The sequence below is a fragment of the Phragmites australis genome, chromosome 4 (genome assembly GCF_958298935.1).
Source record: "Phragmites australis chromosome 4, lpPhrAust1.1, whole genome shotgun sequence".
NCBI lineage: Eukaryota > Viridiplantae > Streptophyta > Magnoliopsida > Poales > Poaceae > Phragmites > Phragmites australis.
The window spans coordinates 49568196-49583802 of NC_084924.1; the positions used below are offsets into that span (position 1 = coordinate 49568196).

At 43.3% G+C, this 15607-nt stretch overlaps 2 protein-coding genes across 2 annotated transcripts; one reads left to right on the forward strand and one right to left on the reverse strand.

The window, feature by feature from the left end:
• The first annotated feature begins 11300 nt into the window (after nucleotides 1–11300).
• Nucleotides 11301–12567, forward strand: LOC133917121 (uncharacterized). The gene is made up of 4 exons (XM_062361107.1): nucleotides 11301–11436; nucleotides 11935–12114; nucleotides 12204–12277; nucleotides 12375–12567. The coding sequence occupies exons 1-4, from the start codon at nucleotides 11392–11394 to the stop codon at nucleotides 12505–12507; spliced, it is 432 nt and encodes a 143-aa protein (XP_062217091.1). The 5' UTR covers nucleotides 11301–11391; the 3' UTR covers nucleotides 12508–12567.
• A 268-nt stretch (nucleotides 12568–12835) lies between these two features.
• Nucleotides 12836–14739, reverse strand: LOC133914920 (DEAD-box ATP-dependent RNA helicase 50-like). Its single transcript, XM_062357881.1, has 3 exons — nucleotides 14401–14739; nucleotides 13804–14001; nucleotides 12836–12840 (listed from the first exon to the last, which is right to left on the reverse strand). Exons 1-3 carry the CDS (start codon nucleotides 14531–14533, stop codon nucleotides 12836–12838), a joined length of 336 nt encoding a protein of 111 aa, XP_062213865.1. The 5' UTR covers nucleotides 14534–14739.
• Between the last annotated feature and the right edge of the window lie 868 nt (nucleotides 14740–15607).

The following is a 15607-nucleotide window of genomic DNA, read 5'->3' on the forward strand; positions in this document are numbered from 1 at the left end:
GCGAGGAGGACGATTTCGCGGCCGTGGAGGTCGTGGCCGTGGCTATGGAAACAGAGGAGGCGGACGTGGTGGACGTGGCCATAACAACAGCAATGGCTCATCAAGCTCAAAGTCAGTGTGCCAGCTCTGCTCAAAAGTTGGACACACTGTTCATCGATGCTGGAAAAGGTTTGACACAACCTTTAGTGGTGAAGAGAAGACTGCAAATACAGCTGTTACTTCATATGGCATTGATACAAATTGGTATACAGACACTGGTGCTACTGATCATATTACTGGAGAACTAGACAAGTTGACCACACGTGAAAAGTACAATGGACAGGACCAGGTCCATACAGCTAATGGTTCAGGTATGCCTATTAATCATGTTGGGTACTCTACTGTTCATACCCCAGTTCGTGATCTCTATCTTAATAATGTTCTCCATGTTCCCAATGCCAAAAAGAATCTTGTCTCTGTTCATAGACTCACCTCTGACAATAATACTTATCTTGAATTTCATCCTAATTTCTTTCTGGTCAAGGATCAAGCAACGAAGAAAACCCTTCTACAAGGCAGATGTAGAGGTGGACTTTATCCTCTTCCCGCCTTGAAGAAGTCATTCTCCTCAAGACAAGCTCTTAGTGCAATCAAGCCCTCATCAGAACGATGGCACAGTCGGTTAGGTCATCCTTCATCTGTCATAGTTAAAAAGGTTATTAGCAGTAATAATTTACCTTGCTCTCAAGAGTCTAGTATAGAATCAGTATGTGATGCTTGTCAACAGGCCAAGAGCCACCAGCTTCCTTATCCAAAGCCATCAAGTGTGTCTAAAGTTCCTTTAGAACTTGTGTTCTCGGATGTATGGGCACCTGCACCTATTTCAGTTGGTAGAAATAGGTACGATGTAAGCTTTATAGATGATTATAGCAAGTTTACTTGGGTTTTTCTGTTGAAAAATAAGTCTGACGTTTTCAGCAAATTCCACGAGTTTCAGCAACATGTTGAGAGGCTTTTCAATAGAAAAATTCTAGCCATGCAAACTGATTGGGGAGGTGAATATCAAAAACTACACTCTTTCTTTCGAAAGGTAGGAATCTCCCATCTTGTATCTTGCCCTCATGCTCATCAACAGAATGGGTCAGCAGAACGTAAGCATCGTCACATTGTTGAGATTGGTCTAGCTTTGCTTGCTCATGCATCTATACCACTAAAATTTTAGGATGAAGCATTCCTGTCTGCAGCCTATCTCATTAATAGGCTCCCCTCCAAGGTCATCAATTTTGAGTCACCTATGGAACGTCTCTTTGGCCAAAAACCCGACTACTCCTTGCTTCGTGTGTTTGGGTGTGCTTGTTGGCCAAATTTGCGCCCCTACAACACAAGGAAACTACAATTTCGATCTAAAAGATGTGTTTTTCTGGGCTATAGTAGCCTCCATAAAGGATATAAATGTCTTGATATATCTACAGGCCGAGTCTATATTTCACGGGATGTGGTCTTTGATGAGACTGTTTTCCCTTTTGCTCACCTACATCCCAATGCAGGTGCTCAACTGCGGACTGATCTCCTTCTCCTTCATCCCACTTTGCTAAATCCTGAACGACCTGGGGTTACTGCAGTAGATACTAACATGACTAATATAATTCTTGAAGATGTCTCTGAACAGGGCCTCAAACAGAGTGGTGCTAACACTACAAAACAGATGAGCTGGGATCCGCCTGCCACAGATGATCAGCGCACAGGCACAACAGCCGGAGCGGCTTTACCTCGGGAACGAGACTTGACAGACGCAATCGATGTCTCACATTCAGTGTCTCCGGACGTGCCTCCAGGCGCTAGGCGGGACGTGCACCCGAGCATTGATGGTTCTGCGCACCGTCCTGCGACTGGGAATTGCTCTGCGCTTCCGGACGTGCGCCCAGGCGCTGAGCGGGATGTGCGCCTGAGCATTGATAGCTCTGCGCCTCCTGCGCCTCGAAGTCGAAGCCAGGCGGGAAAGCTTTCTGGTGCATGTCCTTTGGACCCGGCTTTTGCGGTCAGTCAGCATTCTACGCCTCGAAGAAGCCAGGCGGGGAAGTCTTCTGGTGCGTGTCCTTTGGATCCGGATCCAGCTCTTGCGGTGAGTCCGACAGAGCAGCTTTCGCGGCTTCCTTTAAGTGCATCGCCAGGAGAAACACTGTCATCGTCAGACTCTGTGAGTATTTTAGACACTCGAGGTAATGATTATATGCTGCATCTAAATACTGGAGATACTATGGTTACACGGCCTGTTACACGATCTCAGAACAACATTGCTAAACCAAAAATATTTACCGATGGAACAGTGCGATATGGATTTTTCAGTGTTGCAGGACAACCTCAAAGTCTGCAAGAAGCACTTGGAGACAGCAGATGGAAGCAAGCAATGGAAGACGAATATTCTGCTCTAATGAAAAATAAGACATGGCATTTGGTTCCAGCAAAAGGGGCCAACAATATTATAGACTGTAAATGGGTCTATGAAGTAAAACAAAAATCCGATGGCACAATAGACAGGTATAAGGCTCGCCTGGTTGCAAAGGGATTTAAACAGCGATATGGTATTGATTATGAAGATACTTTCAGTCCTGTTGTGAAAGCTGCGACTATACGTATTGTATTATCTATTGCTGTTTCTAGGAATTGGTGTCTTCGACAGCTAGATGTCAAGAACGCGTTTCTTCATGGTGTTCTGGAGGAAGAAGTCTATATGAGGCAACCACCTGGGTATGAAAATCCTTCTTATCCTGAATATGTATGCAAACTTGATAAAGCGTTATATGGATTAAAACAAGTGCCTAGAGCATGGTATTCTAGATTGAGTATGAAACTGCAACAACTCGGTTTTACTGCTTCAAAGGCAGATACTTCATTGTTCTTATATAATAAAGGTGGAGTAATTATATTTTTGCTTATATATGTGGATGACATAATTGTGGCAAGTTCTTCAGAAAGTGCAGTTGAAGCTCTTCTTCAAGATTTAAAGCTTGAGTTTGCTCTAAAAGATTTAGGTGAAATACATTATTTTTTGGGAATTGAGGTGAAGAAAACTAATGGTGGTATTATTCTCTCTCAAGAGAAATATGCATCTGAATTACTAATTCGAGCTGGGATGAAAAACTGCAAAGGTGTGACTACTCCTCTTTCAGTATCAGACAAACTTTCAATTACAGAAGGAGAACCTTTAAATAGTGAAGACTCAACAAGGTACAGAAGTATTGTTGGTGCTCTACAATATTTAACATTAACCCGTCCGGACATTGCTTTTGCTGTCAATAAGGTATGTCAATTTCTTCATGCTCCCACAACCTTACATTTGACAGCTGTCAAAAGAATCTTGCGGTATGTCTCTCATACCATATCCCTGGGTATAAAGATCAGAAAGTCTTCGTCACTGTTAGTAAGTGCCTTTTCTGATGCAGACTGGGCAGGATGCCCAGATGATAGAAGATCTACAGGAGGATTTGCAGTATTTTTAGGTTCAAATCTTGTATCCTGGAGTGCTCGTAAGCAGACTACAGTATCAAGATCAAGCACTGAAGCAGAGTACAAATCCCTTGCTAATGCTACAGCTGAAATTATCTGGGTTCAGTCTGTTCTTGAAGAACTAGGAGTGTCTCAGTCTAGAACAGCATGTCTTTGGTGTGATAATTTGGGAGCAACCTATTTATCAGCAAATCCTGTCTTTCATGCACGGACCAAACATATTGAGGTTGACTATCATTTTGTACGAGAACGAGTGGCAGACAAGCGTCTTGATATAAGATTTATATCTTCTGAAGATCAAGTTGCTGATGGATTTACTAAACCTCTTACTGTTCGGAAGTTAGAAGATTTTCGACGCAATCTTAACTTAGTAAAGTTATGATTGAGGGGGGATGTTAGAGATTGAGATATTTGTGAGTTGGTTATCGATGGTTGTGGTTTAGATGGAGATAGAGATAGCACAAACTGAGCGCATGTTGTAGATAGACTCAATCTCTCCATTTGAATCGAACTCGGTACAATCTGTAAACGCCACGCCAGGGGCTGTTCCTGGCCTATATAAACACGCACAGCGGCCCGAGAGGGTTACAACGCTTCAGCAATTTCTCACATCTTATTAGTGTCGGTTCAAGTATAACTAGTACTGTTGACATATCAATACCGGTTAGAACTATAACCGGTACGGATGCCTGTGTTATATTTATATCCAGCATTTAACCGCTATCCTCGTTTGCTCTATTCAGCCTGACGCCGCTCGTCCATATCTGAATCTGAGTACCTACGTACTTAGCCATTCGTGCAAGCGAAAGGGAGGGTGTGGCAATCGAGAGCAAAGTGTCCGACGTGGAATGCTGCGGTGCCAAACGTACTGATTGGTTGATCATCATTCGGAATGCGATTGTTACGTGTGAAAGAACTAGCTTATTGTTTCATTATCTGACAAGGCAATGCTTGTCACGGCCTAGAGGATTTTTCTTCTTCTTTTCATTTCTGTTCAAGAATGCTGATTGATGCTACTGTATTTGATCGCAAGTTTCATATATCTCGCAGTTGGAAACGCGCGCTTTTCGTTTATAAGTCATTTATTCGTCAGATTGGCACTATATGTTCAGTTAAGTTTATTAACACATCTTCAACATGTACAGACCGTGGTGAATGAAATTAAACAACAGGGGTTCAAGGTGCTTATGGACACAAATTGGAACGCTAGCTACTGGGACTCTAGGAGCATATATGGACCCAAAATGAACAGTTAAAGGCGTTAATTTCAGAATTTAAGATGGTACTACACACATGCAACTGTAAGTTTGCCTTCTTCGTTCTATGCTCACCCAATTATTCAGTTTGTGGGGGTACAATTTGACAACAAGACCAGAACATGCATCTTGTCGGCAGGTATTTAACATATGCATTTCCAGTTCTGTCGTACTAACAGACATACTTTTGATTATCTGTCTAGGAATTTATTGATTGATGTTGAAACCTGAAAGTAGCTCGATAATAGTAATTACGACACATGCATGCAATCGATCGCATCCAGATGGTTAAACCGCTGAAATTTAGTAAAAACCACAGCGAAAATCAGAAAGAAAAAAAATCACCTTATCCTATTTAATGTTTTGCAAATCGTGACTAGAAAAATGAGAGAAAAGTGCAGGTTTTTTGGGACAAGAGATCATAGCTCTTGTTGTGGACCTTTTGTCAGTACCTGATGTGTGGAGCAAGCTAGCTAGCTCGATCGCCAGCTTACATGAGGGAGACATTCAAGAAAGGGAAATGGGAGTGCAATAATTAGCTGCTCTCCATGATTGATTTTTTCTTGTCAGGTACACGTAGCCATAATATCAGCTAGGAGTGCGCGCGCGATTAACTGACAGGCTTCAGTAGTGCAACTGCTTTGAGCAATAAAATAGGGTTGTGTTTGGTTTGTTGGATGGAATTTTATAGGATCTTATTTATTAAAATAAGAGTGTTTAGTTAGTTGTATCTATTTAGACAGTTAAACTGAGTTTTGTTTGGTTAATCGAATCAGAGACTATATGAGAGGTTAGATAGGCTAAGATTATAATTAATTATTTGTACTAGAGTGGTTATGTGATCCTGCGTATAGAGAGTGATGTGTTTACTGATTAGCTCTATGTGCTGTCTCAGTGAATTCATAGTAGCAACCGATCAGAGCATGCACACTTGTACGTCCACGATGCAAGCACCGGCCGGAGCTCAATTTGATCAGTAAAACAAAACAACCATGACAAACACGGGAGGTCACACCAGCGATGAATTGCGACACCAAACCACTACCGTGCCAGCCCGACGAGGTGCGGCTCAACCTTCAGCGGATCACCATGGTGCGTAGGCACAGAAGAACAGTCTACGGCTCAACGGCGACGACAACGGAATCCTTCGTAAACGGCAACAAACACAAGCGCGGAGCTTTGGCACCCATAATAGATCGACCATAACGCAGCTACCAGGGCTGGCGCAACAGCTCGATGGCTGGCACCCACAGTGAAACTCGCAATCGCAGATCGACGGAACACAGGCAAACCAACACGGCATGGAAGCCGGCATCTCAACAGGACGATGGCCAACAAGACGCCAACAACAAATCGGCATGGACCGGCGTAGGCTCAGAGGTCATCCATCGGGCTAGGCTAAGTAGCAAAGCTTGATTTGGGCTTCGCTCTCGAGCCTGGATGCTGCCGTATTTTTGCACTCACTTTGTAATGTCCTGTACAAGATATGCTCAAAGGCATTGGCAAATAGATTAAGGGGAATTCTGTATGAGATTATTTCAGAGGAGAAAGTGCCTTTGTGTCGGGCTGTTTAATTTCTGATAATGTATTATCATATGAATGCATACACTCCCTCACGACGAAAAAAAGGAAAGAAGGGGTCTTGCTCTATAAAGTTAGATATGACCAAAGCTTATAACAGAGTTGAATGGAATTATCTTAAATCTATTATGCTAACACTCGGTTTCTCAGAGAAATGGGTTGGTTTGATCATGAAGTGTGTCACTTCAGTGACCTTTTCTGTTAGAGTTAATGGCAATTTCTCTGGTGTGTTCAAAACTTCTAGAGGCATTAGACAGCGCGACCCAATTTCTCCATATTTGTTCATGCTTTGTGCGGAGGGCTTATCTTCTATGCTTAAGAGTTGCGGTTCATCCTTAGGAGCCAAGCACCATCAGTAAATACAGCTAACCAAATAACCTATTTTTTCGAGATTGTCACCCAGCAATACTGGCTAATCACTAGAAGTGTGTTCGATCGGCAATGATTTGTACCTGCAAGCTGCAACAGTTACTTCGGGAATGTATTGTCTCTCTCATCGACTGTAGTGACCACGTAGTCATATATAATGACATCTCAACACTTACAACGACTATGTCGACTGACTGCTTTCTCACGTGGTCCACTCCTCCACCGAGCTACGTCATCGTGCTGGCGTCCACTACATATCTACAACCACGACCACATCGTACGGTCTCATCTTCACTAACAAGAACCTATACGTCAATTAATTCTCTCATCACCGATCATCTAGATGATGTCATCAAGCAGGTTACAAGTAATATTATTTTTAGATTTAATTTAATTTTTAATATAAAATGAACAAGAACAGATGCAAATAATCAATAACGACTGTGTTCCGACTAGCTCAGACTAGTTCCGACTAAATTCGACTAGTATCGAATAGGATTTGATAAGTCTCAACACGTCTCGACTAGTGTATTTCCTCATAAGATATTCGACTAGGTACTCGACTAGCAGACGTACTCGACTAGCAGACGTACTCGACTAGCAGACGTACTCGACTAGGTACTCGAGTAGGATTTACATACGTATTCGATGACGACGTGAGATGCAGATATCTCCGTGGTGTCGATATTCGATGCAGTAGATGAAGATGAAGTGGTCGATGCAGAAACCACAGTAATGTGGATCCAGTAGGTGATGACAAAGACGAAGTAGTCGAAGTAGATCACGATAATGTAGATAAGAGAAACCCTTTTTAGTTGAGGCCATGGCGAGATGAGCACGCCTGGGTGCTTTTCTAGTACTCTTATCTACATATGCTAAGTGAGTAGAGGAGAGAAACTATTTTAAATTGATCTACATCCACTTTCATTAATAAGGTGGGATGAAAAAAATACATACCTCTCTTACATGATTGAAACTTTAAGATTTATTTAAAATTATACAATTATAATAGGCTAAGCCCATATATTCTAACAGAACGTAGATACACGTTCACGCATATGCAATTAGATATGTCTGATGTTAGAGCTAATAATTATATGAATTAAGACACGTGTTGGCTTTAACACGTTCGATCAGCACTGATTTGTACCTGCGACAGTTACTTCAGGATGGAATATATTGGAGAGTATCTCTCGTCGACTGTAGTGAACACGTAGTTATATATAATGACATCTCAACACTTTGAAAAGTTGTTTTTTAACTTAATATGAGTACCAGGCGAGCTAATTAAGAGAGTTCTACTGAAGGAGAGGGGGGACAAGTCATAATTCTGGCAGCAGCTAGCTGCTTCCCAGGTTGGGCAATGCACGACGACGACGGCGACCGGTCGAAGATATATAGTACGCCTGCATGCCTGAATGCTAGCTTAATAATTAACAGTTACGTAATCATATGAGATACGGGTCGGACAAATGAAAGATGAAGAGAGTAGGTCGGCGCAAGACTTTGACTGGACCGCGTACAGCTTGCTAGGTCGCTGCAACGATGCGCGAGTTCGTTGACGATGGCGGTGCACGTACAGGAGCTTGAGCCGAACGAAAGAAACAGATCAAGTTGCGATTTTTTTATTTTTATTTTTCAAATTTAACAGATTTAGACGTCCGTTTGAAAATACAGCATGGCATGTTTTAAAAAATAAACTTGCCGCCTGACAAATAATTAAAAAAAAAATAAAAATACAGTATTTCACTGTTTTCAAAATTCAAAAGACTATGTAAATAATTATAAAAAATTCTGAAAAAAATTATGGTGTATATGATGGACTGTCTAGCTCTCATAATAATTTCAGCTCAAAAAGTAATTCGTACGTTAAGACACCAAAAGAGGAAATTTCAGCTAAGTACGTACGAATTTTAACATCCTTAAAATTTGTTTTTTTCTCATTGTACACGTAACTTTTTAAGCTGAAAATTTTGTGAAAGCTACATGATAACATTCTCTACAACATGATGTTTTTTTCAAAAAATTCCATAGCTATTTATATAGTATTTTGAGTTTTGAGAGTAATAAAATATTGTATTTTTATTTTTTAACATGTCGCTCGTTGAAAGGTTCTGCATCTTACCCTTTCCACAGGTGACAGACACCTATAGTTACTATTTCTTCAAACGGCATCCTAAAATTGCTAAATTTGAAAAATTAAAATAAAAAAATCTCAAGTTGCTACTGGCCTATTGGGCCACATTTTTTACAATAAAAGATGCTGGTCCATCACGGCCTACATCCCTAGCTGCCGTGTGCAGCCCAGGTTTTCTCTGAACGCATGAGCCAACAGCGCACATCACCGGTGGTCCGGCACCAACCAATTGGAACCAGGCCCATATCGACTTAAGCCCAACGGCCCAACCCAACGTCGCGTCGCCGGTACAAAAAGCCTAACCAAAAAAGATGAGGAGCGGTATTGGCTGCCTTCTCGAGTGTTCAGGCTAGGACTCTTTTCTTCACCGTTTTGAGATCCAGATCAGGAGGAGTTAACTGCAAGACATTCCATTCCATCGAACTGATTACGTTTGCTAATATGTTCTTCTGTCTCTTTGCAAAATCACGTTATGTGGTTGCTGAGCTTTAGGTGTTATGGCGGAGGAAAAGGGAATGCTTCTTCTGGCGATGGAGGATATAGAAGAACAAATCTAGGAGACTCGGAATAGAGATTCAGATCGAGAACTCAATGAGGAAGAAGTAATTGAGGTGGATATCGAGGAGGTCGAAAAAGAGGTTACTTCACCATGACTTATGGTTGTGTGCTTTCTTTCGAGCAGGCCTTTCAGTATCCGTGGTCTGTTTGAGGATATGGCGAGATTGTGGGGATTAAGGCAACAAATGCAATATAAAGTTCTCAAAGGTCAGATGTTTTTGGTTGAATTTAATCGTGAAGGGGATTACAATTTTATTTTACGAGGAGGTCCCTAGTGCCACAGGGGTGACGCACTCATTGTTGCCCCTTTTGATGAAAAATGAGGCTATCAGAAATGAAACTGGAAACAATTCCGCTATGGGTTCAAATTTACGATCTGCCACAATCTTGGATGACAAAAGAAATAGGTTATAGCCTCGGACGTCGTCTATGCAGGGTTCTGGAGGTGGATGTGGAAGCTAATTATAAGACCAATGGTGAATTCTTCAGGATAAGAGGGGATTGGCCTGTGGAGAAATCTTTGCTGCCAAAGATGGCATTAAGGCCTAAAGGCAAAACAGAGATCTCTCGGTTTGATATAAAATATGAGCGAGTTCCTCGCTTCTGTTTCTTTTGTGGCAAAATAGGACACTCTGATAGGATGTGCAGTCCAGATCAAAGGGATGGACATGGTTTCGTTTTTGTACATATTTGAGGGCACCAACCTTTAATAAATATGAACATAGAACATGGGTAGTGGGTGCTACTGTCTCGCAATCATCAGGCAACAATGTTGATGTTGGAAATATACCTTCCAGAGGATCTGCTTTTGGTTCACATGAAGAACTAAAGCAACAGTCCAAACCAGGGGAAGAGATTCAGGAAAAGGTTTTCTTCATCCAAAACAATAAGGATGACAGTGTAGGTTTGCCTGAGAATTTAGTTCAAGGTCTACATTTTGAAGAGCAGTATGCTCAGATCACCATGATTTCTCAGAATCCTAGTGGCCAAGGTCAAAATGTGTTACAGGATGATTTTGTTGGTTTTCCTCAGTCCGAGAATGAACATGTTTTTCCTCTTGCTGGAGCTGGTCGTAGCTTGGGTGAACAAGATGAAGGGGGAATTTTTTTCGTAAAAGGTTATCAAAGGAATGCAAAGTTGAGCAGAACCAGATTCATAAGACGGGATCTTCAAAATCTGAGCAGATTTTTTTGGCTTTTGAATATAACCCGACTTCAGTATTTGGTGAAGGGGATAACATGCAACCTAGAGAATTCAAGCGCCAGCGCATGGAGGGTACCGACACCATGGACATCTTCGCTGAAACGATGGGCTCCCTTGAGGAGTTCCACGGGCACAATGAAAGCCTTATGCTGGAACTGTTGCGGGATTGGCAACCCCGCAACAGTAAAGGAGCTTCACGATGCTGCGAAGGATTTTGCCCCACCTGTGTTGTGCATCTTAGAAACTCAAATTGCAAAGTATCGGGTGGAAATTTTAAGGTATACTTTGGGTTATGACAATAGCTTTGTTGTGCCTAGTTATGGGAGAAGTGGTGGCTTAGATATGTTTTGGAATAATTCTGCAGTTTTATCTATAATCTCTCGCAATAACATATTAGCACAGAGATTCAAGAATCAGGAAGGAAATTTTGATACACCGTATGCTAAAAAATCGCGGGTGCTGAATACGAATTACAGTGCTGTATTCGTCACACGGTATGCTAAATATAGGTTTTTCGGCGTACGGTGTACCGAAAATGCATTTTCGGTAAAATGATGCGTTGAATACGGATATTAAATTTATAAATATGATAATATATTATTTATTTCGATAAATACACTTATGTATGTTATTTAATTTTGTATTTTTTTGCTAAAATTTACGTAAGCCCAACAGCGCGTCGCCTCTCTATATACACGCACCCACTGGGCCGCAGCTTTCTCTCTCTCTCTCTCTCTCTCTCTCTCTTCCACCCCGCTGCTGCTTCCGCCGACAGTGCGGCCTGCGGCGAGCGAGGTGCGCATGGAGGCGGGGAGGGAGACCAGCAAGCGCATGCGCACCGCCATGGTAAGAGCGCTACTGCTACCTCCACCCGAGCGCCCTTTTCCCTCCGATTTCCCCGTGCCTGTTTGGCCACTTGGCGGCCCGCTGCGACTTGGGGTTTCTCCGCGCCTCCGCGGTTGATGTTTTGATCTCTGAGTTTGGAGTTGAGGTCTGGTTCCGACGCATGTGGAGTCGGGGATTCGAGTTGTGTGTTTTGCTTGCGATTGATCGAGTAAGAGGGGGCCGTTTGCTTTGCTTGCGTACTGCCTGCGCGATTCGCTTTGGGGTTCGTTAATCGCTACCTGGGTTGGTTGTTAGGTGTTTTGATTCGGCCGGAATTTTGAATTCGAAGCCTCACTTGAACAAATGTGGATTCATGATCACCTTTGAGTTGAATCGGGGTTACAAATTACACAACGCGAATACTCCGATTTGTTTGTTGTAATCATTGAGGGATTTGGTTTCGAAATTCTTAACCACCTCGTCGTCGTCGTCGTCGTTGTTGTGTGGCGTGCGGTGCAGGGCAACGAGGAGGACACGACGAGCCAGGGGAGCGCAGGAGTCGCCGTGACCGCGGCCGCGACGGAGACGGAGGGCGGCGACGAGATGGCCGTGGTGGCGGAGGAGGAGCTGGTGGGGTCGGCGGAGACTGAGGAGCACGTCCAGCGCATCCTCCTGGCCATCGACAACTTCACCCGTCAGGTGACGCCCTCCCTCCTCCTCACCTTCCCAACCACGAAGTGTGAAGCATCATGGATGGCGTTGAGACGCGATCTGATATATGCGTGCAGGTGTCGGAGATGCTGGAGACCGGGCGGGCGCTGTTCAAGGACCTCGCCGCCGACTTCGAGGACCGCCTCTGCTCGTAAGAATCATCACCGTACCATTTCCTTCCCTTGCCCACCCGTTTGCTCGTGGGGGAATCAGCAACCGATCAGGGAATGTGATGGTGGTTTGTGCAGGATTCATAAGGAGAGGGTGGAGCGTTGGGAGGCGATGATCCGGGAGCTGCGCGCCCGCGACGCCGCCAACGAGCAGGCCCGCGCCCTCCTCCACAACGCCCAGGTCCACCTCCTCCACACCGTCCGCGACTAGCCCAGAGAACCCGACTGTCTCCGGTTTAGGAGTACTACGTTTCTCAGCTTACCTGCAAATCACCCTTACCCCTTCTAGTTACCAATTGCACATCTGAATGCAACTCAAATGATCCTGTTTAGGCCGCAATTGCATACAGCAAAACTGCTCCTACAGAATCCCAGATGTCTGTTCAACTTCTGTAAGGATTCAGGGAGGAATTCTCCTTCAGATCCCCTCTGGGCTCTAGACGCACTGCACGTTCCAACGCAGCATGGAAGGAAGAACTTAGATTTGCGAAGCTTTCCTGTCAAGCTGCCTCAACACATTCTCAACCTTTCTGCACGTCTCAATCTGGCAACAGAAAACACAATCCTCATATAGTTATCAAATACGCTGGGATTTGTTATATCGGTTTGTGATCAATGCAGAGGGATTAGAGGGAGTGTTACGTTTAACAAGTAACATACATGAGAAGCAAGTTCAATATTATCACTCGGGGGTTCCTAGGGGATGAGTTGTGGAGCCCCTGAACTTCTTCCTTCCTTAAGTTTTGTATTATAGGGCAAAGATATGCCAATGTCTTGCCAGACCCACTTTGATCTGCAATGATGCAACTCCTCCCCTCCAAGACAGGACCATACGCCATAGCCTAAAATAGTTTATCGGGCCATTTAGAAAAAAATATGTTCAGGCACACATATGTGCATGGGAGAAAGACTTCAGCATTTTAGTAATTAATGCCCCTAGATACTGATGATTTTCCACAGGATTAAATGCACATATACAGAAATTCAGGACTCACAACAATAGAAAGAAAACAAAAATGTTAATGTTCCCCCAAGTAAAGAATTTTCTTTTGAGTTTATTTACCTGAACATGTGGTGGACGAGGGAAATTAAAATTTCTCAATGCACCTAGAATTTCATCGCTGCAGCTAATCTCCTTAAAAGATCTGCGACTGAAAAATCCACTGTATAAAGGGCCTTTTGGTACTTTCATTCCTGGAGTTACTGCTCAGCTTCTCACGTCGTGCTCAGGCTATGTTTGGTTGGGCTGAGCTTTTTGGCTTTTGGGCTGAAAAGTTAGTTTCTAGTTTTAGCTGATGGCCGATGGTTTTTTGTTATTAAATATTACAATAATTTTTTAGCTTCTCAGCACATCAAAAATCAGAAAAGTTTCTTTTGATCGGTTTTTCAGTTTTCAGTTTATTTTATTCGAAACCAGTTTTTTAACTTTTTAAAAACTAACTCCTTAGCAGCTTGTTTGGTTAGGCTTCTGAGAAGCAGAAGTCAGAAAAAATCCAACAAAACAGACCTAAGTCCGAAACATCCTTTCTTCTTTCAAAAAAACTTTCGTCTTCATCAGCATCATAAAAAGTAGATTCATCAGACCGGTTGATGCTTGCGCGATTAAAACTCTCTCTCTTGAGGTGAGTTGATCTCGTAACTAAGGATTTTACTTTCTGCGCCTTGAACCTGCCAAAATTCCCGATACCTGTACTTCCCCCACTACCTGTAGTGTGCACACAGACTCAGCTTTAGCAAAAGTGAAAATTTCAATATATTGCACCGAGAAGCAAAACAATACAAGCATCACGGGTTACAGGATAAGTTAGCCAAATCTACTTTGACATGAACATGATTGATGCATGCACTGAATTCATAAGTTTATCCCAAGGCAGACATTTTAACTAGGACTTAGCCCCCTTGTTCAATACTCGTATGCTAGTGTCTCGCCCAATCCCTTGAGGTCAAATGATGGCGCAATGGCAAGAAACCGAATTTGTTGAAGCTGAAAAAAATAGTACACTACACTACTACAGGCAGCATGAATGAAGAAGCAACGTGGTTTACTAAATTGGCTACAGGTATGAGCCGTTGAATTAACCAGTGGACTCAAAGGGACTGTAACCTTTCTTGGGACGGTCGGTGGTCCCGGAGAGCGCCTCCGGGGAGGGCATGCTGGCCTCGTCGCCCTCGTCGGTGCCTCCCGATACGACACACGGCGCCCGGTCCACCAGCCTGTACGCGCCGGGGGTGTCCATGGCCACCTTCTCGTAGCCGCGGCTCTCGCCCCCCTCCGCTGTCGCCCAGCAGGAGACGGAGACGGAGCTGCGGAGCGAGGCGGGGTGGCGGAGCAGGAGCGGAACACCATCTCTCCTCGGCTTCGCAGTCCAAGACAGCTGCTGCTTGGGTGCTTTACTGCCACCTCCTATCCGATAAAGAAAGATATTATTATTACTCCATTTGATTTTTTTAGAGAAGGTGGTTATTTTATTAATTAACACAAAAGGTAGAATATAAGGGTCTAAAGTCTTCAAGGGCCAAATATGACGACCATGATCTAGAGAAAGAACAGTCCTAGCAAGCTGATGTCTTTTTTAAAAAAAATTCTTCCTTCATGAAAAAAAAGGTTTTATGTAAGGAGGACCATCGCATTTCAATCTCCCACAGGGTAGAGCTATATTTGCAGGAGCTTCTTTCATTAATGTCATGCACCACATTAGCTGCATCGGCCGTGATGTGGAGCTTTCTAACATCCAAGTCAAGCGCGAGAGATAAGGTGACATGCTATTGCCTCTAAGGTAGCTGGGTTGCTTATGCTTGTAAATACTACAACTGAGGAGTCTAAGTAGATACGAGAAGAGTCACGACAGATAGTGGCTATTGCTCCCCTATTATTGTTTGTCGCAATTGCAACATCTACATTGATCTTTGTTGTTTCTGCTGGTGGAGGCTATTAGAGATAAAGAACGTAATCACCGAATCTCTTGTAATCATCTGTAATTGTTTGGTGATAGATATGATCAGCCAGGGTAAGGCATAGTATAGATTAAATTTGTTAGTTTAGATTTGGTTGGTCCGTTGTATAGCTATCTTGTAAATCAAGTCGTACCCTATCGGTTACACCTATATATGTACAAGCCACGTGAGGAGTTTTTCCTCACAAAAGATAACACGAAACATTGCCACCGAGCGATTTCCACACTTTCGCACATCTAATTCTTTCATGGTAATCAGAGCCACAAAGAACTAGGTTGCTACGTCGACTAGTTGGTCTTCCTCCTTCAAACCGTTGTATGGCGTCCATGTCTCGAAAAAGCTCACGAGACAGAACT

Coding starts and splice junctions, on each gene's coding strand:
- LOC133917121 (XM_062361107.1), top strand. CDS start 11,392: ATGGAGGCGGGGAGGGAGACCAGCAAGCGCATGCGCACCGCCATG. Junction 11,437..11,934: donor AGCGCATGCGCACCGCCATG/GTAAGAGCGCTA, acceptor CGTGCGGTGCAG/GGCAACGAGGAGGACACGAC. Junction 12,115..12,203: donor TCGACAACTTCACCCGTCAG/GTGACGCCCTCC, acceptor ATATGCGTGCAG/GTGTCGGAGATGCTGGAGAC.
- LOC133914920 (XM_062357881.1), bottom strand. CDS start 14,533: ATGGACACCCCCGGCGCGTACAGGCTGGTGGACCGGGCGCCGTGTGTC. Junction 14,002..14,400: donor CACCGACCGTCCCAAGAAAG/GTTACAGTCCCT, acceptor TGCACACTACAG/GTAGTGGGGGAAGTACAGGT.